General features: G+C 51.8%; 10 protein-coding genes across 10 annotated transcripts; 3 read left to right on the top strand and 7 right to left on the bottom strand.

The window, feature by feature from the left end:
• Positions 1-605: 605 nt before the first annotated feature.
• On the top strand, positions 606-2,071 carry Pmar_PMAR017112 (hypothetical protein; the record flags this gene model as incomplete). The annotated part of the gene is made up of 6 exons (XM_002767490.1): positions 606-835; positions 881-985; positions 1,042-1,155; positions 1,206-1,537; positions 1,600-1,963; positions 2,006-2,071. Exons 1-6 carry the CDS (start codon positions 617-619, stop codon positions 2,069-2,071), a joined length of 1,200 nt encoding a protein of 399 aa, XP_002767536.1. The 5' UTR covers positions 606-616.
• Positions 2,072-2,587: 516 nt separating this feature from the next.
• On the top strand, positions 2,588-3,504 carry Pmar_PMAR017113 (conserved hypothetical protein; the record flags this gene model as incomplete). The annotated part of the gene is made up of 5 exons (XM_002767491.1): positions 2,588-2,719; positions 2,769-3,018; positions 3,067-3,128; positions 3,213-3,327; positions 3,371-3,504. 5 exons carry the CDS (start codon positions 2,588-2,590, stop codon positions 3,502-3,504), a joined length of 693 nt encoding a protein of 230 aa, XP_002767537.1.
• A 495-nt stretch (positions 3,505-3,999) lies between these two features.
• Positions 4,000-6,307, bottom strand: Pmar_PMAR017114 (sugar transporter, putative; the record flags this gene model as incomplete). The annotated part of the gene is made up of 10 exons (XM_002767492.1): positions 4,000-4,069; positions 4,112-4,271; positions 4,525-4,708; positions 4,754-4,930; positions 4,978-5,122; positions 5,166-5,420; positions 5,475-5,593; positions 5,716-5,812; positions 5,863-5,948; positions 6,038-6,307. The coding sequence occupies 10 exons, from the start codon at positions 6,305-6,307 to the stop codon at positions 4,000-4,002; spliced, it is 1,563 nt and encodes a 520-aa protein (XP_002767538.1).
• Positions 6,308-6,522: 215 nt separating this feature from the next.
• Positions 6,523-11,135, top strand: Pmar_PMAR017115 (DNA-directed RNA polymerase II 135 kDa polypeptide, putative; the record flags this gene model as incomplete). Its single annotated transcript, XM_002767493.1, has 14 exons — positions 6,523-6,720; positions 6,759-7,218; positions 7,290-7,390; positions 7,440-7,541; positions 7,588-7,758; positions 7,806-7,946; positions 7,997-9,175; positions 9,223-9,764; positions 9,809-9,897; positions 9,952-10,017; positions 10,068-10,251; positions 10,305-10,416; positions 10,467-10,775; positions 10,828-11,135. 14 exons carry the CDS (start codon positions 6,523-6,525, stop codon positions 10,939-10,941), a joined length of 3,768 nt encoding a protein of 1,255 aa, XP_002767539.1. The 3' UTR covers positions 10,942-11,135.
• Positions 11,136-11,398: 263 nt separating this feature from the next.
• Positions 11,399-14,790, bottom strand: Pmar_PMAR017116 (dna repair protein xp-c / rad4, putative; the record flags this gene model as incomplete). Its single annotated transcript, XM_002767494.1, has 5 exons — positions 11,399-11,482; positions 11,585-11,701; positions 11,767-12,956; positions 13,307-13,559; positions 13,603-14,790. 5 exons carry the CDS (start codon positions 14,788-14,790, stop codon positions 11,399-11,401), a joined length of 2,832 nt encoding a protein of 943 aa, XP_002767540.1.
• A 170-nt stretch (positions 14,791-14,960) lies between these two features.
• On the bottom strand, positions 14,961-16,177 carry Pmar_PMAR017117 (hypothetical protein). The gene is made up of 5 exons (XM_002767495.1): positions 15,921-16,177; positions 15,621-15,698; positions 15,486-15,567; positions 15,230-15,434; positions 14,961-15,185 (listed from the first exon to the last, which is right to left on the bottom strand). Exons 1-5 carry the CDS (start codon positions 16,148-16,150, stop codon positions 14,995-14,997), a joined length of 786 nt encoding a protein of 261 aa, XP_002767541.1. The 5' UTR covers positions 16,151-16,177; the 3' UTR covers positions 14,961-14,994.
• Positions 16,178-16,341: 164 nt separating this feature from the next.
• Positions 16,342-19,599, bottom strand: Pmar_PMAR017118 (succinate dehydrogenase, putative; the record flags this gene model as incomplete). Its single annotated transcript, XM_002767496.1, has 1 exon — positions 16,342-19,599. The coding sequence occupies one exon, from the start codon at positions 19,597-19,599 to the stop codon at positions 16,342-16,344; it is 3,258 nt and encodes a 1,085-aa protein (XP_002767542.1).
• Positions 19,600-19,831: 232 nt separating this feature from the next.
• On the bottom strand, positions 19,832-21,151 carry Pmar_PMAR017119 (Chaperone protein dnaJ, putative; the record flags this gene model as incomplete). Its single annotated transcript, XM_002767497.1, has 1 exon — positions 19,832-21,151. One exon carries the CDS (start codon positions 21,149-21,151, stop codon positions 19,832-19,834), a length of 1,320 nt encoding a protein of 439 aa, XP_002767543.1.
• A 128-nt stretch (positions 21,152-21,279) lies between these two features.
• Positions 21,280-24,032, bottom strand: Pmar_PMAR017120 (hypothetical protein; the record flags this gene model as incomplete). Its single annotated transcript, XM_002767498.1, has 3 exons — positions 23,898-24,032; positions 22,748-23,849; positions 21,280-22,703 (listed from the first exon to the last, which is right to left on the bottom strand). Exons 1-3 carry the CDS (start codon positions 24,012-24,014, stop codon positions 21,280-21,282), a joined length of 2,643 nt encoding a protein of 880 aa, XP_002767544.1. The 5' UTR covers positions 24,015-24,032.
• A 223-nt stretch (positions 24,033-24,255) lies between these two features.
• On the bottom strand, positions 24,256-24,771 carry Pmar_PMAR017121 (conserved hypothetical protein; the record flags this gene model as incomplete). Its single annotated transcript, XM_002767499.1, has 1 exon — positions 24,256-24,771. The coding sequence occupies one exon, from the start codon at positions 24,769-24,771 to the stop codon at positions 24,256-24,258; it is 516 nt and encodes a 171-aa protein (XP_002767545.1).
• Positions 24,772-25,085: the final 314 nt, after the last annotated feature.

The following is a 25,085-nucleotide window of genomic DNA, read 5'->3' on the forward strand; positions in this document are numbered from 1 at the left end:
AATCCTTATAAATCACTGCACTCCAGGGTTCCCAAGCAGAAGCGTTTAAAGTCTCGGAACGAGACCTGTCGAAAAGACTTCTCATGCCAGTATAGCCAGCAATCACTTTCTACAGCAATACTTGCACACAGCTGATGCTTTTAAACCGGAATTGAAGGACCCTAAATGGCCCAAACGCATCACTACTCGCCAGTTACAGCAATTGGGGAAAGTGGTAAAATATGAAGTCATATGCTATCCACAGTTCATCAATCTAGTGGATGCATCCGCGCGTCTTTCGGCTACGGACACGACCAAGTTCAATTCACGACCAATTCAATAGGTCAGCTGGGATCGACATCATCAAATACAGAGTTCCCAGAAGCTGTCACTAAATTCTGTGTCCAATTAAATTTCGCGTTCGCCCCAAAATCAAAGGGCCTTTCGATTGCGAGATCGTCAGGTTCCAGGTGGATTTTCCCTAGTCCGGTACTTATGAGTCATAGACTTCTCTCTGTCGCTTTCCTGGACTCCCGCCTTATCCTCTGAAGCCTCTGGTTTAACTTATTCGTATTGTCACGGGTCCTGAGGACGCCGTCCTCTAGTTATCTCCCTATGGCAGGTTAATACGCGATCCATGGCCTCTCCGCAGCACATTTTGTATGGTGAGCATACGCGTTCGGCTATCGGGAACGAAGCCTACGGTCCACGGCGTCCAAGAGATAGTCAGGACATGTTGACGTCAAATAAGCAGGCCAGACTCCTTGACTCGGGACAAGGAGCTCTTGAGTCGAAGGCCGGTGGTGCAGTGAGAGTAGAAGAAGCCACTGGACCAGAACTCCTCGATGAAGCAAGCGTAGTATAAAGTGAGAGGCAACTGAGTGGATGTGTACACGAATAGATACCGGAAGTGAGGGTCGCTCCTAGTAACACCGAACCGGACGCGCAGAGCTGGAAGCCTATAAGCCCTCATGCGGAAAGCCCTTCAGTCCCTAGCGGGGATTGCGTAAGTCCTCCAGTATTGACTCAAACCTCTTATTCTCTAGCAGCTCTGTGTTGCAGGTGGGCACAAATAGTGAAACGCCAACACTTTCTCAACAGTCGAACTTGGAGCAGATGAAAATGAGAGATATCTCAGAGATGCCGGCGAGACCTGAGGCAGGTCCCCTGCAACGGGCAAGCTATCTCCATGACGTACACAAGAGAAGTTTAGTCTAGGTCTTCAGGAGATCGCACAAGAGAAGACTGTATGTCCGTCGTCTAGTGTGTGCGCAGATGGAGTTTCTCGCGGTCCGGCCTCGTTGCCTGAGAGCCTCATGAGAGCACCTGGTGGCCCAGTAGACTCCTCTAAGCCTTCGGTTGTGAGCAAGTCGACGAATGATAATCGAACTGTCGAGGAGGGCGTCTCGCATATCGTCAGCGAGGATGAAGAACCCGTGGCGGGGAACAAAAGAGGGCCTGGTGGCCGTTGGGTCAGGATCCATATTTTTCAAAATGAAAACGAAGCTGATGAGTGGCTCGGAAAGCTGCAGAAAGAACAAATCCATTCAACTCTTAGGTAGTAGTCTGAAGCTAGATCAGCTCAGCTGATACCCGATCTGCTCTTGTGTGATGTATTAGGACAAATCGAACAACTAGTGGTACGAAAAAGTACATGTACTGCAGTGCCTGCGGCCATCCAAGTCGCAACCGTCGGATAGCAAAGGACCAGGACGCAGGAGAGGCACCTATTGTGCCTGAGATGATCATGGTGCACTATTTGGCGATGAGTTCAGTCGTGCATGTTTACTCCAATGAGCAACCACATCGGCATCATCATCATCCTCCTCCCAAAGAAGGACGATCATTGGGCATGGAACCGCGAATGAAGGAGCTAGTGGATGAACAGCTGGCTCTAGGAGTGTACTGCATACCGGTGATACAAAGAGCATTGCGGGATATCACGGGAATACAAAGTGAAGCGGAGCTTCCAGGATATAGACAAGTAAGGTTACGTGTTTGCTTCTAAGTCGAATCGTCCTTGTAGATTGAGTCCTATGTACGTGTTTACAAACTCGCGGAGAGGGCCGGCAACGTTCCATCGATTCAATAAAGTCTTGGCCTACTTGCATAATTATAAATCGCTCTACTAAACCGTGTGGTTGCATCGCCTTTCGGGAGAATCGAAGTGGTTTTGGGTTCTGACCGCACCGGAACGGAATTTTTCTTGGTTCACTTTACGCTGTGTGAAGCCACGAATTGCCACTTTCATGTGGGTCTCGTTTAACTGATGAAATTCCTAATGCTCAGAGGACAAACGCATGTAATACTACATCTGGGTACGGAGTTGATGTGGAAGGACACGACTCGACCCCGAGCCGGTTACCTGTGAGCGTTGTACGTGGCTGTTAATGCACTTGCAGTCGTCGGAAATCTATTAGTGTTGCAGGAACGTGACAGTTCCAAGGCCATAGTCAATCTATACAGCATCCCAGACTTGGTGTATAGATGATGGTTAACACACGCGGCGTGTTATGCACTGGCCGGGAGTGTGAGCATCATCTAAGAAAACCTCATGGGTTTTTGGGGTCGGTTCTTCAGGGAAGTTGCAGTTCTTGTTGGACCGCTAATGCCTCCTAAGAAGGCTCCGCCGAAGAAAGATGGCGCAGCAGATGAGAAGGATTATGATCTCGAGAACTTCATGTTGCAGAAACGGCTAGAAGTGATCCAGCATCGGATTCAACTCAAAGAGGAAGTCATTGTAGTGATAGGGCCGCACTATTATCGCGGCCGCATGGATGTTGGTTCAGGCTGAATGTCAAGAGAAAATGGAGGAGCAACGGAAACGGAAAGGTATCGTATGCCAACGTATCGCAGCCGCCGCTATGCTGTTGAATGTCGGTTTCTCAGCTGATTTGGAGAGTCAGAGTAAGCGAGAGTTGGAGAGACGGGAAGAAGTGCTTGCTGAAATGACACGACAGTTCAATGAGATGCAGAACAGTTTTACTGACCGCATCGTTGATTTGAAGGAACAGGTTAAGAGGGCCCAGGAAGACATAGGTAACTGTAGTCTCCGTCGCGGCGTATTCACTTCTCTCCGCTGTTCAGTTGAGGTCGAGAACATGAAGGAAACGACACGCAGAGAGAAGGATGATGAAATCGCTAGAAAAGTACGGGGGAGCTCTATGTGTCTGTGTGGGGCTACAGTAGAGGCATGATCAGGGTGGTTGAGTCGAATTGTCATCGTGTCTCAGGACGAGACTATTCGACAGCTCACGCTCAAGATGGAAGCTATGGCATTCGAATTCGGCGATATGTTAAAGGAAGTGTTGGACAAGATGAGTCAGCGTATCGAAGTGACTCATTCTGGTATATTCCTAAGAGGTTCTCGTGTGGCCTATGACACTTCCAGGTTGGTCTCAAACTGTCCGAGCGGATGTCGATGAAGCCGTAGCTCCTTTCACTAAGCAGCCCCTCATTAGTCGCCTGCGAGAGTTCGAACTGGTGGCACACGGTGATATCCCCCTTGATGACAAGGCAGAGTGAATAGGATATATACTATAGTGCGACTTTGTTCATGGACGAGCACGTGTTGTCCAACTGATCAACTGTCTCTATTTCTGAGTTCAATTCGTGGGCTGGAATGGGCAACACGAAAATACTTCGGGACCTTTACGACGTTAATTCCTCCACACGAGGAAAGGTTGCTTGTAATGCGGTGAGCTTTCCGTGTAAACGCATGCATAACAAACACCCTCGATGAGATGTATCGGTTTAACTCGGGCCTTACAGTAGTCGTATAGCTTTGCCTCAGATTCAGCTCCGTGAGCTTAGGCATGCGTATATTGGCGCCGTAGACATGTGAAAGGAAAAATGTGTCATATGTCGGCAGACCTAACACCTCTTTCCGCCAGGTACGTTATTCGGACCGTTTGTAACTGAACAGTTGTAGATCATAGCGACGAGTTGTCCTACTCGCTGGATCCTCATATTCACCATACTGAAGGAGAAAACTCAGAAATACCCTTGAAAATGGAGAAATCATTCATTAGAGCGAATTCGACCTTTCTGCCATTCTCCATCGATCAATTCCAAATCAGCCGAGACAGGCCTGTGGGAGGCATTGACTTCAACACGATAGAAGCAGACCTACACTAAGTGTGGCGTGTACATCATGGTCGCTAGTGTCGCTAGGCCAGCACAGATAGCACATGCTACACACATGAGCTTTCTACTACGGAGTATCCAGAACAGGCCAAGGCCTATAGTGGCGCCCAACTTAGCTGCTGCTCCTGCGAAGCCATGCATAGTACCTTGAGTGGGAACACTACGTGAGAAGTGGAAGAATACCTTTACTTCTAATAAGACTGAATACGTATGCGAGTATACTTCTAATATGGATATGAAATTCGTGAGATTCGAACTATTCGACAAACGTATGCGTATTGTGGTCCATAGGATTCCTATTCTTGAGAAAGTTCTGTTTGACCAATGCATTGTCGATAGCGGCACTCGAAAATGTTACCCGATGATAAGTATATCCGAAATACATACTAATAGTATTACCTCGAATAGGTGTAGGCCAGGATTCTAGTGGTATAAGGTAAGTAGTGATGTTGGGCCCAAAGTTAAAGAAACGGAAAAATGCATTAAATAACAAACAATCAGCAACACGATCATTTACAGCACTCTCGGGGTTCTCCACAGACCAAAGTGACAGGGCTAAACCGAAGAAGCAAAATGATAGTACCTAAAGTCACATTTTGTAGATCATTTTTCAATACCCCCAACATACCACAAATCCGATCAATTGCATCAGCTTAGGAGGTACTTTCTTGACACCTTTGATACCGAGGAAATACCCAGTCAATGATAACCCCACGACCATGAGGCTCAGCATGTTATCCTGGAACATGGCCGGAGGATCGTTACCAAGTGCACTGGGGACTGTCATGCTTTCATCGTCTGCTACCTACATACGCGATAGTAGCAGCAGCATGAGGTAGAGGCAAGGCTTACAGATATGAGTCCCAACACTCCATCACAGTAGAAAGTGATGTCGAATAGGAGCCATGGCACCGCACAGCCCGCCAGGCGCTCTGGGTACTCCATCCCCGTTTTCCAACACGACCTCACGTGCGACCTTATCCGAGTGAAGGAAGGTCTGACCGAGTTATTGGATAGCAACTAGGACGAACATTGAGTACCTCGTAGGAGTCCGCATCCCCATGAAAAGGTTCAGATCGGCTCGGTATTCGTAGTAGAATGTACTGTCGTTAAGCCACATTAGAGCGGCTATAAAGAGCAAGCATAATATCGCTATAGGGACGCAGAACAATATCAATAGGAGGGCCTGGGAGTTGAACTCGGCGCGGCCCTTAGTTTCTGCATCAAACGCCGCTAATAAGCCCACCACCAGAAGCCCTCCGAAGAGCTGTGCGAGGCCCTGGGTACACATGTACCTAAGAGGGGTCCAGGCCTGGGAATCGATATCTGAGCTCTCACTTCCTCCTTACTTGGCCATGTCGACGTGGCGCTGCACTGCGGGGCTTGACTCGACAAGTATAGACCCACATATGGGATACAGTAGGGTGCTACTTACCCCGAGAAGGGCGCTCATGAACAACCATAACACCTGAACAAATTCATGGTGCTTGAGTCCTTCTCAAGATTGGACTGAGTCGATAGTTCTATCCGATTCGAGGTGAACTTCGATGAGGTTCCAATGAGCTGTTATGACCCTATGTGAAATACTACCTGATGAGGGACCCCTCTGGGGGAAACTCCACTGAAATACTCTATCGCCAGAGTAACAGCATTGAGTAATAAAACGAGAATCATTATACCGAGGGACCTGAGGACCAACATCGCATTACGTTGTGATGTATAAGCAGCCGAGCATACACGATATACGAGGCCCGTCTGCCGCAGATGTCGCATGCCACTCCACCGAATAAACAGCCAATGCACTGTCCGAAAACGAGGAGGAACTGAGAGGAAGCGAAAATCAAAACGCTAAGTCATGTTGTATCCAATTCAGATCGATCCGATCGAATGCTCGAGATGACTGAGGCCCCACCTGGTAAAAGGCGCTGGTCACGACTTCCGACTTGTGACCACCAAAGACTGCGGGGTACGATAATGACTGAATAGCCGTAGAAAAGGCACTGGACGCTACGAGGGAGGTGACGAAGAAGCCACAATAGGCAAATATACGGCTGATGGAGTCACGCGGACTGATATGAGGTCTTGTATCCCCCCGAGAGTGGTCCACGATGGGTTCGGAAGACTCTTTGGCGGACCGACAAGGCACTAGAAGAGGCGTTGTTGGTTCAGCTGCCGCTGACATGAGAAAAAACTGGCTAACTCGACGAGGGGAGTAGCACATGATACCCATAGGTTATCGACACTCGCATAAGGGGACAAGACATGGTCCGAGAAAAGACCCGGGTTCGAACCCCGGTGCCGGCATTTTTCCGCATTAGCTTCCATCGACTCGCTTGTGCCCCTCATTGAAGTCTCGGCATGTTCCTTCTTGTAGTGTCTTCCTCTTGAGATTGTCCAATGCCTCATAAGGCGGTGAAATCTCAAAGTAAACTACCAGAAAAGGAGGTGGAGAAGTGGACTCCCTTTGACCATCCACACTACGTACAATTCAACGCCCCTGTCGATGCTTGGGGCGCTCGACTCCTCAACGATAGTGTCAAGCCTCATGTTGACTCTTTCAACCTATTCGTAATAACGGGGCTCACTCCCGAGGCAGTGGGAAGTGCATGGGCTGACTTTGTTGTTATTTTCAGACCAATGAGATCCTCGGGCTCCTTCCCGATGATATCTCCCCTGCCGAAATGACTTGGCATGATGGGACCACCGTCCGTTGCTGGTTATCTGACTTGTCCCTGCATCAGCCCATTCGTGGAGAGGACGTCCTAGACCCTCGCCTTCTACCCACTCACTGTCGCCAGGCCCACATTACGTATTCTGGGGAGCTCTCAGCGACAGTCAACGTATCGCTTGGCACGGGGGAGCCGCCGGTCCAAATGGCCCGGGTACCGCTGGGATTGGTCCCCATCATGGTCCGCTCTGAGGCATGTCATCTCCACGGTATGCCCCCCTCAAAGATGGTTCAATGCGGGGAAGACCCCGATGAGAGGGGCGGGTACTTCATCGTCAATGGCAATGAGAAGGTCATACGTCTGCTGATTATGCCCAAGAGCAACTTCCCTGTTGCCCTTTATAGACCCAGCTTCTCCAACCGAGGTACTAAGCATTAGGAACCATCACGGAGATAGGGTTCGTTGGAAATCGTTACGCTCGAATGCTTCGTATAGGTCCGCTTTACTCCGCCTACGCGGTCCAGATGAGGTCCATGAGACCCGACTTGACCACCCAGACGGTCACTATGCATTATAGGAAGGACGGAACTTGTTGGGTCAGTCTTTCCTCTGCCTTTTACGCTTCAACGAGGTATGCTTCTTTAGGTAAGATTCACCTACCTCAAGAACGAGTACCTTATCCCTTTGATGCTCTTGTTGAAGTGCCTGGCTCCTGACGAGCTCAACTCTGAACGAAGCCTCTTCGAGGTGATAACGTCAATTTGTTGTGTATGCGGGCATTAGTTCTCCTCAGCTCCTCTGTGACGGTCTGATGGCTGATACGTTCGTTGCCGAGCGTGTTACGTGTATGCTGGAGCAGATGAGGACCCACCCCGAGCTGAAGCATGTCCATTCTCGCGAGGATGCCCTCTACTATCTCGGCTCTAAGTTCGAGGTGGTTTTCCGAGAGAAGCGTGGGGCAGGGGTAGGTCCAGCCGTGGTACTGCTGGTCTTGACCCAATGCTCGATCAGGTATCGCTCGATGGAATTGCACTGGAAGTTGATGATGCCGCCATGAGCCCTGTTGAGAAGTCTGTGTCGGTGGCTCGACGTCTGTTGGATTCCCTCATGCTCGTTCATTGTCCTAAGGGGGCCGAGGGTGGCAAGGCTAAGGTACCAGTGTGGTGAATTTCGTGGCGCGTGACAAATTGTGCCGTCATCAGGTCGATTGCCTGGTGCTTATTTTCCGTAAGCTGATGGCTTTGGTCCGTGGCGACATTGCTCCTGATAACGCTGATGCTATGGATGTCCAAGAGCTCCTCCTCCCTGGTCAGCTCTTCGGGGCTCTCCTTAAGGAGGTCCTTCAGTCCTCTCTATTGAGATTGGAAGGAGCCTTGGCCAAGAAGTCGCGACAAGCCCAGGTTGGCAAGGGTCGAGCCCCTACTGTACTCTCAGCCGAACTCATCCGGAACACCTTCATGGGCGTTTGTGACGTTACTAAACGTATGGAGAGCTTCTTGGCCACCGGCAACATTACCTCGAGGAGTGGTCTTGATCTACAGCAGACCACAGGTTTCACTGTGGTCGCTGATAAGCTTAACGCCTACCGTTACCTGTCCCACTTTAGGGCTGTGCATAGAGGTTCCTTCTTCCAAGAGATGAAGACGACCTCTGTGCGTAAGCTGTTACCTGAGACCTGGGGATTCCTCTGCCCTGTGCACACCCCTGATGGTACTCCTTGTGGTCTGTTGAACCATCTTGCTGCCCCTTGCCAGCCCGTGGTAAGGATAGCCTCTCCGGAGGGCGTGATCCCGGGCCTTGAGGAAGAGTTGGCTTCCCTTGGGGTGCAGCTGGTCCGCAGTAGTAAGACCTCTACAGCTAACTATGGTGCTGGGGAGAATGCCTACGTCACTCTGGACGGCCGTGTGCTCGGTAAAGTTGCCAGGAGCCGTCTTGAGGCGGTAGCCGAGGAGCTGAGGAGGCTCAAGATCGATAAGGATTGCCCAGGGGTGCCTGCCGACCTTGAGATTGTGGCCTGCCAGACCCCGGCCTCCTTCGAGGGCCTCTGGCTCTTCACTGGCCCTTGTAGGATGGTCCGCCCCGTTCGGGACCTGGCCACTGGTAACGAGGAGCTTGTTGGTCCTATGGAGCAGGTCTTCCTCAAGATAGCCGCTACTAGGGAGGACTTGGAAGCATCCACTAAAACGTCTAGTGTCCCCGAGAACATCCCAATGAAGTACACTCATATCGAGCTGAGTCCTATTTCTATGTTATCGGTCATCGCTGGTCTCACCCCGTTCTCTAACCATAATCAGAGTCCTCGTAACATGTACCAGTGCCAGATGCTTAAACAGACTATGGCCATACCCTATCTCAACCATCCTTACCGCACTGATAACAAGGTACTTCAGCTCCTGTCATCAGAACCCCCTTGTATTGATCCTCTCAGGTCTATAAGATTACCTATCCTCAGTTCCCCATGGTCCGCACTACGGTCTTGAGCGAAGCGAACTTCGACGTCAAACCCGCTGGCACTAACGCTATTGTAGCTGTTATTGCTCACTCTGGTTTCGATATGGAGGATGCCCTTATCATCTCTAAGGGTAGTTATGATAGAGGCTTTAAGCATGGTTCTGTGTACAAGACTAAGGTCATCAACTGCCCCCCTAAGGGTACTGTGGGCTCCCGGCTAGCTCAGTTCCGGGCTGACAACCACAGCGTGAAGGGGGAGAAGGTCGTGAAGGATCTTGACTACGATGGTATACCGTATATCGGCCAACAAGTCCACGAGGGAGATCCCATCTGCCGTGTGCTCAACAAGGGTACTGGTGAAGCCAAGTTGGAGAAGTATAAGGAAGGAGAGGTCGCATGGGTAGAGCAAGTTAATATGATCGGCGGTGGTGGTTGGTGGGGTGGAGGAGCTGGTGCTAGAAATCCTGGAGGCATCAAGGACGGCTCTGAGAGGATGTCCATTAAGCTTAGACTGCCAAGGTAGGGTCAAGAGTCATGTCTTGTCGTCAATTACTCTCCTTTAGGAACCCTGTTGTGGGTGATAAGTTCTCGTCCCGACATGGTCAGAAGGGCGTTATGGCCATCTTGTGGCCGCAAGCTGATATGCCCTTCAGTGGTAATAAGTCTTATTATTCGCTAGCCCTTTTCACATTTTCCTACTTTCGAGGTACCTCTGGTATCTCACCCGACATTATGTTCAATCCTCATGGTATGCCCAGTCGAATGACCATCGGTAAAGCCGTCGGAGGATGGTCAACTCCCTTATTAGATTTCTACTATCAGGTATGCTTATAGAATTCATGGCGGGCAAGGCTGCTGCTCTTACTGGCATGCCTGTGGTCAACGCCAACAGTTTCCGCCAGTACCGTGGTAAGGGCCTCCTTGACACTGAGCATAACAACGAGAAGGATCCCTATGCTCCTGGTGATACCACAGCTCATGAGTACTTCGGAGAGACCTTGAAGAAGTAATAATAATGGTAGATGTATATTGCGAGATCGCACTCGTGTTTGGTCTTAGGTTCGGTTATGAATATCTTGGGGCGGAGGAGCTCTACTCTGGTATGCATGGAGAACCGTTGAAGACTCATATTTACATGGGCGTTGTGTATTATCAGAGATTGAGGCATATGGTAGTGTTCGGTGGGTACTCCTTAAGCTGAGTGTCACCGCTACTCCTTAGGTTCTCGATAAGTTCCAGGTCCGTGCTACGGGTCCCATCGACCCTCTCACGAGACAGCCCGTGAAGGGTCGTAAGAAGCATGGTGGTGTGCGGTTCGGCGAGATGGAACGTGATTCATTGATTTCTCATGGAACATCTGCCCTCCTCGCTGATCGTCTGCTCAAGTGCTCTGATGCTTGCGAGGACTGGGTGTGCCCCGAATGTGGATCCATCCTTTCCTATGCTCATTCACCTGAGACTGTTAAGCGATATAGCGGCAGAGAAGCAGCCGCCCAAGCGCCGATCTGCCGAGCTTGCTCAACGGAAAGAGTAGGTCCTCGACGAGTGTATTCCTTTGCCGTATACGTTATTCCCCTTTCAGGGAATTGAAGTCCGCTGCGCTGCCGTCACCCTCCCCTACGTATTCCGTTACATGTCCGCGGAGTTTGCTAGTATGAACATCCGCTTGAGACTTCGAGTCAAGGAAGATTACTAAGAGCCTTCGGGTGTGCAGCAGATTGCTACCATCAGTACCATAATACGTCCGTTATGCGCACTGAAACGTCGAGTCACGATATTCCTATTGTTTTCATCACGGAAACCAAACTTATGCCATCGCGATATCTCCTTGGTCTTACCAGTATCTCCATCGGGACATTTCGTTACTGTAATACAACGACTGGTTTCTGTGACTTTCCTTGCGGTGTTGTGTCGGTAGTCAGCCAAGGAATGTAAATTCATTATGAGGATTATCACCTGTGTATTGCCCAACGCAGAATAAGGATCTGTCGATGCATTTTGGAAGAAGTCGTTAATGGACAAGATAAGTAGTATTCCAATCAGGGTCTTGGCCTGGCTATATGGGAAGGCGCTCCTAACTCGTATTCTAAGAGGCACTGATTGAACTCGAGACAATAGTACATACTTCACTCTTACGTAAATTATAACCACTGTTAAGCAGAAAGTTGTTTTAGCCAACTGAGACCAGCTAAGATCGGTCGTCCTCGTCGGGCCCGGACATGGGCCCTCGGCCCGACCTAGCCGGAGACCGGTATGTCCAACTCCCTTCATGCTCTCGATGACGAACTACACCCAGATATCATTGCAATGTATCGTTTTGCCAGGAGCCTCTTAATAACCGTTCGCCAAGCAAGTTTTGCTAATTGTTCCTCCTTAGAGCGCTCGGCAACTTTCCTATCACGATTCTCCTCCTCCATAGCCTTCCTCAGTGTAGTAGCATCAGAAATGGCGACAACCTGAGGAAGGGAAATCAGCGGAATAAATGAGTAAAGATACGAGTCCACACGCTAACCAGTAGTACCACGCCGCCTATCTGAGGCCTTTGGGCCATCCACCCGACATGGGCCGGAGCCCAATGCTCGATCCCAAGCTCCTTACACTTCCGTACGAGTCGTCGTAGGTTGTCCCCCTCTACACATTCTGAGCCCTCAGGAGGCTCACGACCATCCGTCAGATCAACAAAACCAAACCTATTCACTGGTATTTCACCGTCAAGACCAACGCTTCTTTTCGGAGCTTCAACAGTCTGATCCGCCGAGTACAGCCTCACAGGCTTCCCTTTGATGCTGATGACACGTCTACAATCCTCCGTCCCTTCCTTCACGACCATTCCCCGCCTCTCCCACTGGGACTCTGACTTCAAACGTAGAATGTCTTTTCGGAGATAGAATGGATCCTTGCCAGAGAACAGTCCGACAGGCCGTGCTGTATCGGTTAGGATATCAAACTTCGTGAGCTGAGACTCCAGTATATACGTAGCGCTGTTCCTGAATCCTTCGACGCTCCTCGGGAGTTTCCCATCGTCTTGGCCAGGCGGGATCCCCAGCCAATTTAAAATCTTCATCCGTTTCGCACTACCGTATTTGCCACTAGCATCAAAGTAGTCTCCATCCTTTTTCTTCCCTACGACCACCCCTAAAGACCGCGACCTCCCCGGAGGAAAGCCAACCGCCTGTGGGCCTAACTCAAGCCAGGGCAATGGATACCCGGTCGCCATGAATACCGTCGCCTCCTCCTCAAGGAGCACTGAAGTAGCCACCAGCGCCCCGACGTACGTCGACACCCCCATATCACTGAGCGACAGCTCGTCCCTTATTGAATCGGCACTGGGCAAGGGATCGAGTGTAAGGTCAAGCCCAGAAGGGTCAGATGCCAACCAGTAAGGAGGCCAGGGAACCATCATGGACAGGTCAGCCCGCGTCACGCCCGAATCAGACATCCGTTCTTCAGCTGCCCTCTTAATAGACTCGCATTCGAAACACAGTCGAGCAAGATTCTCCAAAGAGTTGAACCACACCATCACTTCCTTCCGGGAAACTTGTCTTATAACCTTCCTCCTCTTTCGTGGGCGTCCCACCTCCTGCTCCTGCTGTTGCCGCTCAGGGGGTAAAAGAGCCCCGGCGGGCGCGTCATCATCAGATGGCGAAGCCCAGTCGACATCAGCATACTCCGACCCGTCAGAGCTGCCATCCTCAGAGGTTGTGGAGGAATCTATCATGAACCCTAGCAATCAGGAAACACTCGTTTGGCAAGCTGAAGTGTCCTTACCGGAGCAGTGCAGAGGGATTCGTTCGCTTTCCTCAACTGCGGTCATTAGTTATAGACGTTTACATACGAATTCGTGCAGAAGTATATAGAAACCAATGAAAATTCCCAAAATTTTCTCAGAATTTTTAAATTTTCACCAGGACACATAGTTGACAATGTGCATATTTTCCCATACTGGATCGAAGTAGGCCAAGTGGACGGTCCCGAATACTCATGCAATATTGACACTCCTCACTGTCGTAATAGACCTCAACTCAAGGCGATAGCGGACCATGTTGGATAAGCGCGTCTACTCTGAAACTCTGATACTTTGATAAACTTGCTGCTTGCATGCTCATAATTCATATTCTTCCGTGAGGACGACACCGCCTCTTGTATAGGCTTCTGAATAGGAACCATCACTACGTCAATCCAATACGGCAGAGCGAACGCCTCAGTAACAATATGATGTGAAGACGGGACGCTGCCGTTATCAAGGATCCTCCTCAGGGCCTCCACGCAGCTGACGTGGTCTCCAGTGGAGGCCAATCGAGCAAAAGACGATGACTGAAAAACCGAAATTTCAACGATACCTGGCAACTAGACCCACCGAAGTTTCAAGCGCTGGTAACTCGATCACCTCCAACACTCGATCGATCGCTCTCAGCGTCACCAAGGTAGACTCCTCCATAGGCCACATCCCGAGAAGACCGGTGATAATCTGATATTTGCATGCCTCACTGATGTCCTTGGAAAATTCCGTCCTCGCCAATATCCCCACAGCGATCCGAAACAGATGAGCAGATCTCGCCAGAGCAGCCGTGAGTATCGCCATAGTGAGCGCCGGAGTCGAGATATCCCGATTCGAACCGAGCCAATGGGACGGTGAGGTCGCCGGCAAGAGGTCAAGTTTAGCAGCAGCAAGGTAGACCTTGGCTATGTTGTCTGGCTCTTTACCATCCTTCACAATCTCTGACAACAGCTTAGACATGGTGAACTGGACCTCAACATTCTCTGGACTCAACAGTGCCTTGGCAATAGAGTTGGCGATCAGGGCTGCCCAGTCGGGACGCAATCGAGCACTGCATGATGCAGGAGCCAACAACGTGGACGCTCGACGGGTCAAACTGGGCATGACGTGGGCTAGTTCTGAGACCTCTATAGAGCCTCTCGAGCGAACAAAGGCGGCCATTATCATGGCCAAGTCCCTCAAAGCTAGGCGGGAAACATACCCGTCACGCGCCACGAAACTACTAACCTTTCCGAACGCTTCTTGCCAAGTTTTCCTATCGCTATTGGAACCAAAGACCTCCAACAAGTTGTACATTTCGCTCGTCTTAACTTCGGATAAAACACCTTCACCTCCCTCCGAACGTACCAAGACCGCCGCTGCAAAGTCCACGTATTCCTCAACAACTCCGCGATGGAGTTTTCCCTTTATCACCCACATGGACTGTGACAGCAACGGGGGGAACTGCTGGTAGACAGTCGTGCCTTGCTCGATTTGCCAGCGCAATAACTCCTCCAAAAACCCATCAGAATAAACTCCGAAAGAAACCATAGCACCCGACATGTCCAAAGCACTCAGATTTCGCCGAGCCCTAAGGAGTTCGAAGGCCTCCTCCATGACCTGTATCGGTATGGCCCTCTTCTGTGCAGTAGTGAGACCAGTGAAGCATTGGAGGACATCTCGAATCGGCGTGGGCCCTGCCCGGTCACTCCTTACGAGCCGTTCCAACTTAGCAGCACCCAAAGGCGTCGCGGAGGGCCTCCCAGGTCCACGGCATAATCTCTGCATCACAAAAAGAAGATCTGTGGAAGGCAACATGACAAGGACCAGACCCACGAGCTCTCCTCCAATGAACCAAACACGGCCAAGTGAAAGTCTTTAACATTATTTCAAATGTCGCGACCGGACATTGCGACCCCCCTCATAGGGCAGTCCTCCAAGGCTCAGTCAATACACAGCAAAGAGTGGATGGACCAGCTGCGAGGGGCGAGTCTACGGCTTGTCACCGGCACCAGCAGCAGGACCAGCAAATGGATTGCTCTTTACTTCATGCGTCCCTTGTTCCCAAGGTTGCTTCCTGCCCGACCCGAAAGCCGGCGACTCGGGGCGTCTCGGCTGAGGCGGGGTATAGGAAACCGCTTGACTGTTACCACTGAGTTCTGGACTCCCCGTAGCATCTCGGACTGAACAGGAAAGGACTGCGATGATCAACCACGACATAGTTTACCTGGGACACTGCCAGTCTGTTGCCTTGAGGAGCCGTCCTCCAAGGCTTCCTCGTGCACCAGGGGCCTTTGCATAGACGATGCAGGGCCAGCGTGATGGTACTCCTCCTGCTCGTTAGATCGATCATTGCGAAGTCGATGGAGGTTACTGCCCGTGAAGAAAGCCAGAGACTGGACCAAGTAGAGGACAGCAATGACGAAACCGAGCTGGCATAAGAGATGTTACGGCTTCTCCTCCATTTACTCACATAGACTTACTATTCCAAGCCACATAGCTATCGATTCGAAAGTCGCCGAGTAGCGATGACCACCAATAACGTAACCCGCAATGACCACATACCTACGCATACGACGAGAGGCTGAGCATCATCTAGGCTTGCGAGGTTGGCCTACAGACACAGTCTGAGGGAGTCATGCTTGAACTGAGGCCACGCTGACAGCCCTTCACGCGACTTGAAGGTACGCAGGGTCCTACAGGAACAATGACAACAAGCGATCAGTGTTGGAATATACGTTGGCTTTAGTAAGCCGAGCTCAAGGGCGTTGTCACTAATTATAGGAGTTTATATACGAATTCGGATAAAGGAATGTACAGAAACCAAATGGAAATTTCCCGAAATTTTCATATTGTCACCGACACATGGAGCTGACCACGTTCATATTTCCCCCCACACTACAACCCTTCCGACTCACTCATAGACGCTGTAGACTCCCAAGGCCAACAGGAAGATCCCTTCGCACGTGTTGTGGATCTTTACCAGAAGACCAGCATCCTCTGGTGTTGTCTCTCGACCCGTCTTGGGGTAAACCAAGTAAATGCCGAGGACCGTGACGCCCACCCAGAACACTACCCCTAGAACACGGGACGTGAGACTCAGCTTCGCCATGGGCCCTTCCCTCGGGGACTCTTGCATTGATGACATTTTATTATAAAAGATCGACAGAAAATCTGTTGCTTCCACTAATGATCTACTGTACCACTACAACGCAAGTCCAGGGAAGACTCACAGGAAATTGTCACAGCAATAGTCGAGCCAAGGACGAGGAGAGAGTCCGCACAATATCAATATTAACATAACATAGTATTTCGACCGCTTACTGCTGCTGCTGCTGGTCACAGTTCATCATCAGCACGGCCAGAGTGTTTACCACTAGACTCGGCAGAATGTTCCTCGAGCTTTCCAATAGGCTCAAAACCCATGTCCTGAACCAAGCTGGCCGTGTGGACCTGCCGAAAGGTCTCAGTGGCGTCTCTACCACAACTATCCTCTATAGCAGGAGGCCCACCAGGATGCTCACTAGAGTAGTCGCTAAAGTCATAGACCAAACCGTACAAGGAAATCCAGCAATCACTCGGAGAGCCGTGTTCAGCGAGCTCTAGTGAAGTGATGGTCCCTAGAGACGCTTGTCGGCCATCCAACTGTTGTGGTCGGGGGTTGGTCGTAGTAAAAGGTTCACCCTCAATGGGCACACGGTCACCAATCCTCTTGCCAAAGACGGCACATTCCAGCAGAGAGTTTCCACCTAGACGATTACGTCCATGTACGCCACCAGACACCTCCCCAGCGGCCCAAAGACCATTAATGACGGCACCGTTGGTGTCAAGGACATGCCCATTGGTGTCGATGCTGATGCCCCCCATGGTGTAGTGGATAACAGGTGTGACCTTTCCGACAAAGTAATGACGACCATTCGAGGGGGCCTGCACAGAGTCCTTCCAAGAGTCACCACCTACAAACTTCACCGCGCCACGAAAGTCCACTTCCCGCAACAGGCCTCGAGATTTGTACATCGTAATGTGTCGCTCCGCCGGCCCATGGACCGCATCATACGGTATTAGGAGGCTGAAGGCCCTCGCTGAGCCGCCCGTCTCAGCCGCCCTCTCCAGCATCTTCGCCGTAACATACTTCCGTGTGCCGAGCTCATCACAAAAACGCTGACCATGTTGGTCCAGCAGGACTCCACCGACACCTCTGAGGATCTCAGCTGCGAGCACCTTGGTCCTGGCATCGGGGTGCTTGGGATCGATGAACCCTGTAGGGTGCAGTTGGACCTGCTCCATGTCCCTGAGACCAACACCAGCGTCCCGTACAGCTATCTTGATGCCATCGCCTGTAGTGTGAGGACCAAGAGTCGTAGGGAAGTCCAACAGGTCCGGCCTATACTGGGCCATCAGGGAGTCGGCAGACACATCAAAACCAAAACCACCAGTTGCCAAAACAACAGAGTCACCGAGGGACTCTACCTCTTCCTCGTTGATCCCGACGGTGTACGTGACGCCTCTAACGACCCTACGGTCTACTATAAGACCAGTAAGCTGAGCACTGTTAACGACAACTATGTTCGACAGGCTATGGGCAACTTTCGAACCAGCAGCTGTCAACTCCGCGCCAATGATGCCCCCTTGGGGCCGCACCGTCCGTGCCCTAGAGTGACCTCCCAGTCTTACTGGGGTCGACAGAGGAACGCCAAACCGCTCCTGGACCCACTTCACCGTGTCCAGCGAGTCATTTACCAATACGTTGGCAAGCTCTGGATGACCACATGGGCCAAGGCCACTCTCACAACTCTGCAGCGTATCGTTGAGGAAGGCCTCATAGCACTCCTCCGTGGTATCCATCCTCACATTGATCCCGCTCGAGGCCTTAGCACTATTGCCACCCAAGTGCTTGGACTTGTCCAGGAGTAAAACTCGAGCACCACGATCGGCCGAGGCTATAGCAGCGCTCATACCAGCAAGGCCACCACCCACAACAACAACGTCGTATTTCCGACTCGTGGTCTTTCCAGTAGTGACCTTGGACCTGATGTACCTCAGGGCATGACGACAGAAGGCCTCAGCGGGGAAGGTGGCCGCTAGTGATAGCACTGCTTTATCCTCATCGACAATAGCGTCCACGAGCAGGTCTTCGTCACGTTGGTTGAGGTGGAGCTCAGCGACGTGCGACAAAGCAAGTTCCATCACAGAAGCGCCAGAATTGCTGAAAGCCGCCGCTGGCCGTGACACGCGTGTCACCAGCTTTCTCTGGTCCTCGAGGTACAGGTTTGTGAGTCGACCCACCTCCATCAGGCCATGGGAAAACTTATGCACAGTGTTCACCAGAGCGACGACTTCATCTCGAGAGAGGGCCGAGGGCAGCAGAGACACGTCCGGGGTGAGCAGGACCTTCAAGGCTGTACCCAAGCCCAGCAGAGTGACCTTCGAGTGTAGGCGACAACGACGGCATCGGACACAGTTGGTCAAAGCAGTGATATTCTGGAAGACCGACTTGAACTGCTCCGCTAGCTGGCGTCTATCCGCCCTGTCCACTGGGAAGAGACTGTCCTCATCGAAGCCTTGGAAAACAGGCGTGCAGAGCTTCATCTCAGAGGCGTCCAGCAGATGTTTCATCAGCATTTGAGTATTCTCGTCATCGACCGGTTCACCAGTGGAGTACTCCCAGTTGTAGAGGACAGGTTTGGCCTTGTGCAGGGCCCTCAAGGTGACCAAATAAGCAAAGTTGAGGTTCTTCAGCCACTCTGGATGCTTGCCCACTGTAGCCATAAACTTCTCATTATTCGGCTTCCACGCAACTTCCCCCTTTTTGGGTGGATAGTAGTTGGCCAAGACCTGTATAGTGACCGCCTCGTGCATGCCCGAGAGCAGTCGTTGCAGTACACGCTCCTCATAACAGTAGCCATCAGTGCCTAAGCCCCGACCTATGCTCACACAGTTCTCGGCATCAATGGCCTCCCATATGTGAGAACCATTATAACCAGTATTGTGCTCGGGGTTCAGCAGTAAGTTAACGTAGTCAAGCTTGTCGCTGGCCCTAGGGGGACGACAAATATCGAACCAGAAGTCCGGCTTGATACTCTCGTCATCATCTAGGTCATCCAAGTCGTCCTCGAATTCGTCCTCGATCACATTGGACTCAGATTCACTGATAAAGGGGTTAACCTCATTGCCGCTGGGTTCAATACTACACAGTGAAGGACCACCAGAAGCTGCAGGGCTCAACGAGGTGTCAAACCCGAAAGCAGCTCCAGCGCCACCCGGAGGGGTCGACCCACACATAACTTCGTCTTTGTTGGCGTCTCCCCAAGTGAAGGCGCAGTCTTCATCCATAGCTACCCGGACCAAACGGAAGTACGTAGTGTTAGCCAACTCCTCGAGTATGGAATGGAGCTGTGCCGAGTTGGCCCGCTGAACTGCCTCAACCTCACACTTGGTACCGTCAACCTGACCTCCCACCAGCGACGCCGGCCGACCCGAGGGGGTATCAAAAACATCAGCACCCATAACAGCCCCAACGAGAAGCATTGCCATGAGCGCCACTAGCGATCGCTTGGTGAGGGAAAAACATGACCCTCGACAAGCTGATATTGACATGTTGAGAATTAACACTAAAGTGATACTGAGAATAACGTCAAAGTCGACGATACACTGAAGCGAAGTCTGCCATGGGGAAAGGAGACACTCTTTGTGTCAGACTACTCCGCCCCATAGGATCGGATGATGACCATGGAAGAGGCCCCTCTGAGTACAAGCAACTCGTCGTCTTACTATCACGAAACGGTTCATACTACAACGAATAACATTCTCTCCTGGCAAATATTGAGTATCAGTTTTTTTTCAGCCTTCGTACCGTCTCTCGCACAACTTTCACTGCAAGTGGAGCTGCCAGAAACACACTGCTTGCCACAGCAACAGCCGTGTTATCCCCCGGCACGGAGAACTCCAACGGAATAGTAAAGGCAGCGCCGCCTCGAGTAAAGCGGAACTTCAATACAGCCGAGTCGAAGTTGGGCCATCGGAGCATCAGCGACCACTGGATAAGCGTCGGAAAGACCCCATCGAGCTCCTCCCAGTCAGTCAAACTCTCCGCCCCGTTCAGCCGCTGAGAGCACCTGAGCTCAATACCTGCACCAGCTGACAGAGACATTGTGGGACCACAGGAGACCTCAAAGCCGCCACTGAAGGGGAGTACGGTCTTGGCCTCCATGGCGATGTTGCCCTCTCCCTCAATAGTAAAAGTATACTTCATAGTGCAGCGATCCCAAACCCTTATCCTGGCAAGGTCCTCATCACTCCCCACTTCCGAGTTGGTTTTCTCAACCTCGAATGCCGCGTGATTGCCATTGCCAACAGCCAGTGTGACACTGCCAGCCCAGTCCTTGAAAAGCTGCAGGCCCCAGGTCATGGCCGCGCCCACACCACCCGTCTGTGTCCAAGAGACCGTCTGCCTCACAGTAGAATGTTGACCAACTTGCCGAGTAATGACCGCTTCCACGGCCGGTGGCCACCACTGCCCCGCTACAGTGTCAACCATCACACGGCTCTGCATGTAGGGGGTCCACCCCGTCTGCCAAAAATACGTCATTTTCCCAACTCCTCCTCCATTGGCTTGGACATTGCTCGCAGTGACCACTGTGAAGTTGTGCCTTCCCATAGTGATGCCCATACCATGAGTAAAACTCGTATACACCCACCGTGGGGCCTCCTGCCAGTCCCTGAACTTGAGGCCAGTAGTCATATCACCTTGCAGGTTGAACATCCTATGAACCTTCATTTCCTCATTACCCCTCATCATGGCCCTTACTCGTCGCTCAAGATTAGCCAAAGTCTCATCCTGCTTGACCACAACACCATCAGCCATGCTGATGCCATCCACCCCGTACTTATCATAAAAGGACCTCATTGTCGGATTGGACAGAACCCGATAGGCGTAGTTGATCCTTCTGAACGCCTCCGGATCCCCACCCTGCGACGCTCTCTTGTCGGGATGGTGCAATTTGCTCTGATTCAAATATCCCTGTCGAATAGCGTCAGCGTCGCTATCGTGAGTAACGTGTAGTAGGTCGTATAGGTCCATGTCCGGGACGCCGGTGGTCTCACCCATGCTGCTGGAGCTGTCCCCATTCGCGTACTGAGAAGGAGGCATTACAGTAATGAGAAATCCTTAGTGAAGACCACACGAAGGTAGCTTAGATGGACCAAGGATAGAAAAAACTAAGAAAATCATCGCATGCCGGACTCGAACTCGGGGCCTTTCGGTTGTCGGAAACATCCTTATTTCACAAACACTGCCTGGAGCGTCTCCTCCCCACAACATGGTTCGTTATCGACATGCCGGACCTTCACACGCTCAGCCTCCGACCGAAACCTATCCCTCAGTTTCTCACTCACGTCCTCGTTCTGTGGAAGCTCCCTTGGGAACCGCGAGAAGCGCACTCCTCCACCCACGAAGAAAGGTGCCTCCCTCCACCATTCTAGTACTGCATCGGGATAGACCAACAGGTCAATCGGTATACCGCATAGTCCAGAGTCTACTCTGCGTGCTATAGTCACCGCATGCTGGCAGTCAGACTTGCCACGGTCGAAACTCTCCACACTAGAGGAAGCCTCTTCGAGCTCATCTGAGCAACCTGGACCATCAGGCCTCGCACAACCTACTCGTTTCTGTAGGATTAATCGTGACTTACTCCGCGTTCGAAGCCGATGCCGATTCCTCACCGTCGCCGAGATGGACTCTTTAAAAGGGAGGCATGCATCTACACTGACTACCCTGTTAAGGACCGTGTAGACTTCCGTTCGACACCCACTGCTAGACCTCGGCCAGAAGGACGATGAGTCACCTCTCGCGCTGTAACATTCGGCCACATTACTCAGCACCTCCATGACCCGTATGGGCAACCGAATCGCATCACGCGCCACAAAATTGCAACAAACAGTCATCCTGATCATCGCGGCCAGCAGAGGTAGAGACAGAGGTAGCTCAACGTCCTCAGGGAGGTCCTCTAGCCGCGACACAAGGACCTCCAACCCAGTAGAGATGAGACCATACAATCCCCTCGCCTCCCCTTCATCAAGGGCGACGACAGATAGGTCTAAATACTGCCATAACGCTACAAGGAGCTGAGCCATGCCCTCCGCTGACAGCACATCCCATCGGAAGCCCTCAAGCAGGACCCCCAGAGGGTCAACCCGAATATCAAGAGCGAAGCATGCATGCAAGAGCAACGCTTTCGTTACCGACGACACCCCTTCTGGAACAACCAAATCCATCCAGTGCGGGCAGAAGCTCTTGAGCCTTAACCGTGCCATCGACTCGAGTACACCTGCCCACAGGGACCACTCTCTGGGACTCCCCTTTGGAACGATGATTGACGTCTTCTCATCGATGCCCCAACGCGCCAGCACAGCCATTGCAGAGTCAATTCGGCCTATTCGGGCACAGACACCAAGGGCTACAGCGAGGGAAGCCAGATCACCCGATTGGACCCCTCTCGACAACGCACTCGTCCAGTCAAAGGCCCCAATTGTAGGGCGGAGCGATGCAATCTCATTAGACTGACCCATGGTGCCCTCGGAGGCATCTTCAGTGAAGTAGAAGGAAAGGTAATGGAGATACCTCAATAGCGTTGGACGATCCGATGAGGCCGGCAACACCCCTGACATCTCCAGGCTGAGCGCATCCCTACGATGGGGCTGACCTGCACTCAGGAAATTCACCACTCGAAACCCTCAGCCTTTCTACCCGTGTGCATCGTCTCCAGCAGAGTCATCACACTATGCCCGTTGACCACCTCCTCGCCTCTGACCGCCAACTGGTTTCGCAGCCATGGTCGAAAGCCGCTAGGGAAGAGGGCACCATGCCCAGCTCTGTTAGCGTCCCTCCATACCTCTACCAGGGACATGATGTCATCACAACTCACATCTAGCTTCGAGAAAAGTATGGTTCGTCCCACGAGGGCTTGTACCGCATTTATCACAGTGGCGTCTCGGAGGTCCGCACAGCGAAGAAATACGGCGAGAATCTTTAGAGTATCTTGAGGTCGCAAACTTGCATGCAACGTAAAAGATATCCTCTGCGCTGCGTTACTAACGAGCTTCTCGCTGAGCCACCCCAGGCCCTCTAGAGAGACCAACAGCTGCGCCAAATTCTGCCCCGAGACCTCCGGCCAATGACAGGACAATCGCCACTCTAGTATCTTATCCAGACCATCTGGCAGCTTCCGAGAGGGGTCACAAGCGGCGTAGTCAGCCAGGAAAGCTACCACTTGAACCAACGGCAGAGGACCAAATCTACGCCCTTCATCACTGATGTCCGCTACAGCATCCATCACAACATTCGTGAACTGCTTCGACTCCAACCCCAAGGTCCTAGCCGCCTCACATACATAGCCAATACTCGCGCCGTCCGTGGTCGGGCCGATGGCCTCAGCGACTGACTCCACCCCTCGAGTGATATCCGCGAGCACAGCCGCACGGTACCGTACGGGGACATGGGCATTCCAGTCCACCCCTGAGCGACTCACTGCCAGCCCGCATACTCCTGCCGCTGTCCTCAGCCAGTGAGGGTCATCTCGCTCGTGCCACACCAGCTTCATAAGGATAGCTCGACACAGGGGAGCCGCCGTAACCGGACTGGGCCCTCGGGGACCACGAGACCGCGCAATGTGGAGGAGGAGATTATGAGCTCCACTGGCGGGAAGCCTCTGCAGCCTCCTCATGGCTTTGCTGATCAAGGCCGGCCAGATGGCGAATCTATGTAGCGCGTTTGGAGGTGCTTTATGGACAGTTAAACTCTGTCGGGGAGGAATGGCCAGCGCAGCATGACGAAATGATGAGACAAGGTCCTAAGGTAGGACCAGAACATTATAACGACTACCGGTGTACCGAATTACTTGATTTTTCCTAGCAGTAGATGCACATACCCTCACGTTCTTGCCTGCCACCCGATTCACCTTAACATGAGCCCTGGTTACCGCGGCGACTGCACGACATCGTGAGGGGCTGCCCATGGTCGAGACCAATGAACTCCCATTGCGGCCAATAGGCCCAACAAACCCTCCTGAACGCAACATACTATTACATAGGAAAAAACTAATATGTCATGAAGAGAAGTCAAAGGCAATGCCATGCAGAGTATCCCATCACGCTTGATAGCACCGTGACCACGGGAAGACTTCAGCACTGGCAAATACCACCGACTCAACTATTTGCTCTATAATACTAGCATATCTACTCAAAAAACTACTCTCCCTACTCTTCTTCCGAGGCTTCAGCCGACGCCGCCATGCTCTTGGGCCTATAGTAGACCTTAGCCGGCAAGTTGCCAAGCATTCTCTGACGATCAGTCTCGACCCATCTCCAGCTCAGCCCATGCCCAGCAATACGGCCGCATATAGCCCCAAAGTAGGCACAGAAGGGGAGCACGATGAGCTTGCTTTGGTAGTTGTATCTCCTGAGACTCCACCAGGGTAGACTGACACCCAATAGAAGTCCTGGTAGCAGGCCGTTCTGGGCGATAACTCTGCGACGGACACTTTCCTGCCTCCTACGGCAGATGTCTATAGCCGGATCGCTGGCCGAGGGATCGAACTTGCGCCTGAGGATGTTGTACATGTCATGCTTGTCGAGCTTAGAGTAGCGCCAATGGAAAACTGGGAACATGAGGGCTAGTCCAGTCTTCTCCAGCAGACGTATACGCCTTTTGGCTATCTTGTTCTTCTCCTCAATGATGGTGATGTCGGAGGGGACGAGGAGGAGGTTACTCATGTTAGAGGTGATAAACGCCCTACGCTGAGAAACAGGACGGCACAAGCAAAGGGAGCGGACGCTATGGGCCTCAAGGGGGACTCCCATGAATTCATGACGAGATTGTCGAATCTTGAAGATCTCACTAAATCTTGGCACTTCTCAACAGATTTTCCGATCGCGTGAAGCAGTTATGTAAGTGTACCGACTGTCCTTCTGCTCAGCCATTCTCGCACTCGCATGAGATGCATCGTTCACTGAAATACCCCATACTCCTCCTGGTTCCTAAGGTCGTCGTATTGTCAGAGGACCTTTTTGATGATGGCACCATTTGG

The sequence above is a fragment of the Perkinsus marinus genome (assembly GCF_000006405.1).
Source record: "Perkinsus marinus ATCC 50983 genomic scaffold scf_1104296970664, whole genome shotgun sequence".
Lineage (NCBI taxonomy): Eukaryota > Perkinsozoa > Perkinsida > Perkinsidae > Perkinsus > Perkinsus marinus.

Bases quoted from the DNA above. Each gene is read 5' to 3' on its own strand.
- Pmar_PMAR017117 (XM_002767495.1), bottom strand. From the start codon at position 16,150: ATGTCATCAATGCAAGAGTCCCCGAGGGAAGGGCCCATGGCGAAGCTG. The intron at 15,568-15,620 runs GTAGGCCAACCT...TCGTATGCGTAG, and splicing joins GACTCCCTCAGACTGTGTCT to GTATGTGGTCATTGCGGGTT. The intron at 15,186-15,229 runs GTAAACTATGTC...TTTCCTGTTCAG, and splicing joins ACAGACTGGCAGTGTCCCAG to TCCGAGATGCTACGGGGAGT.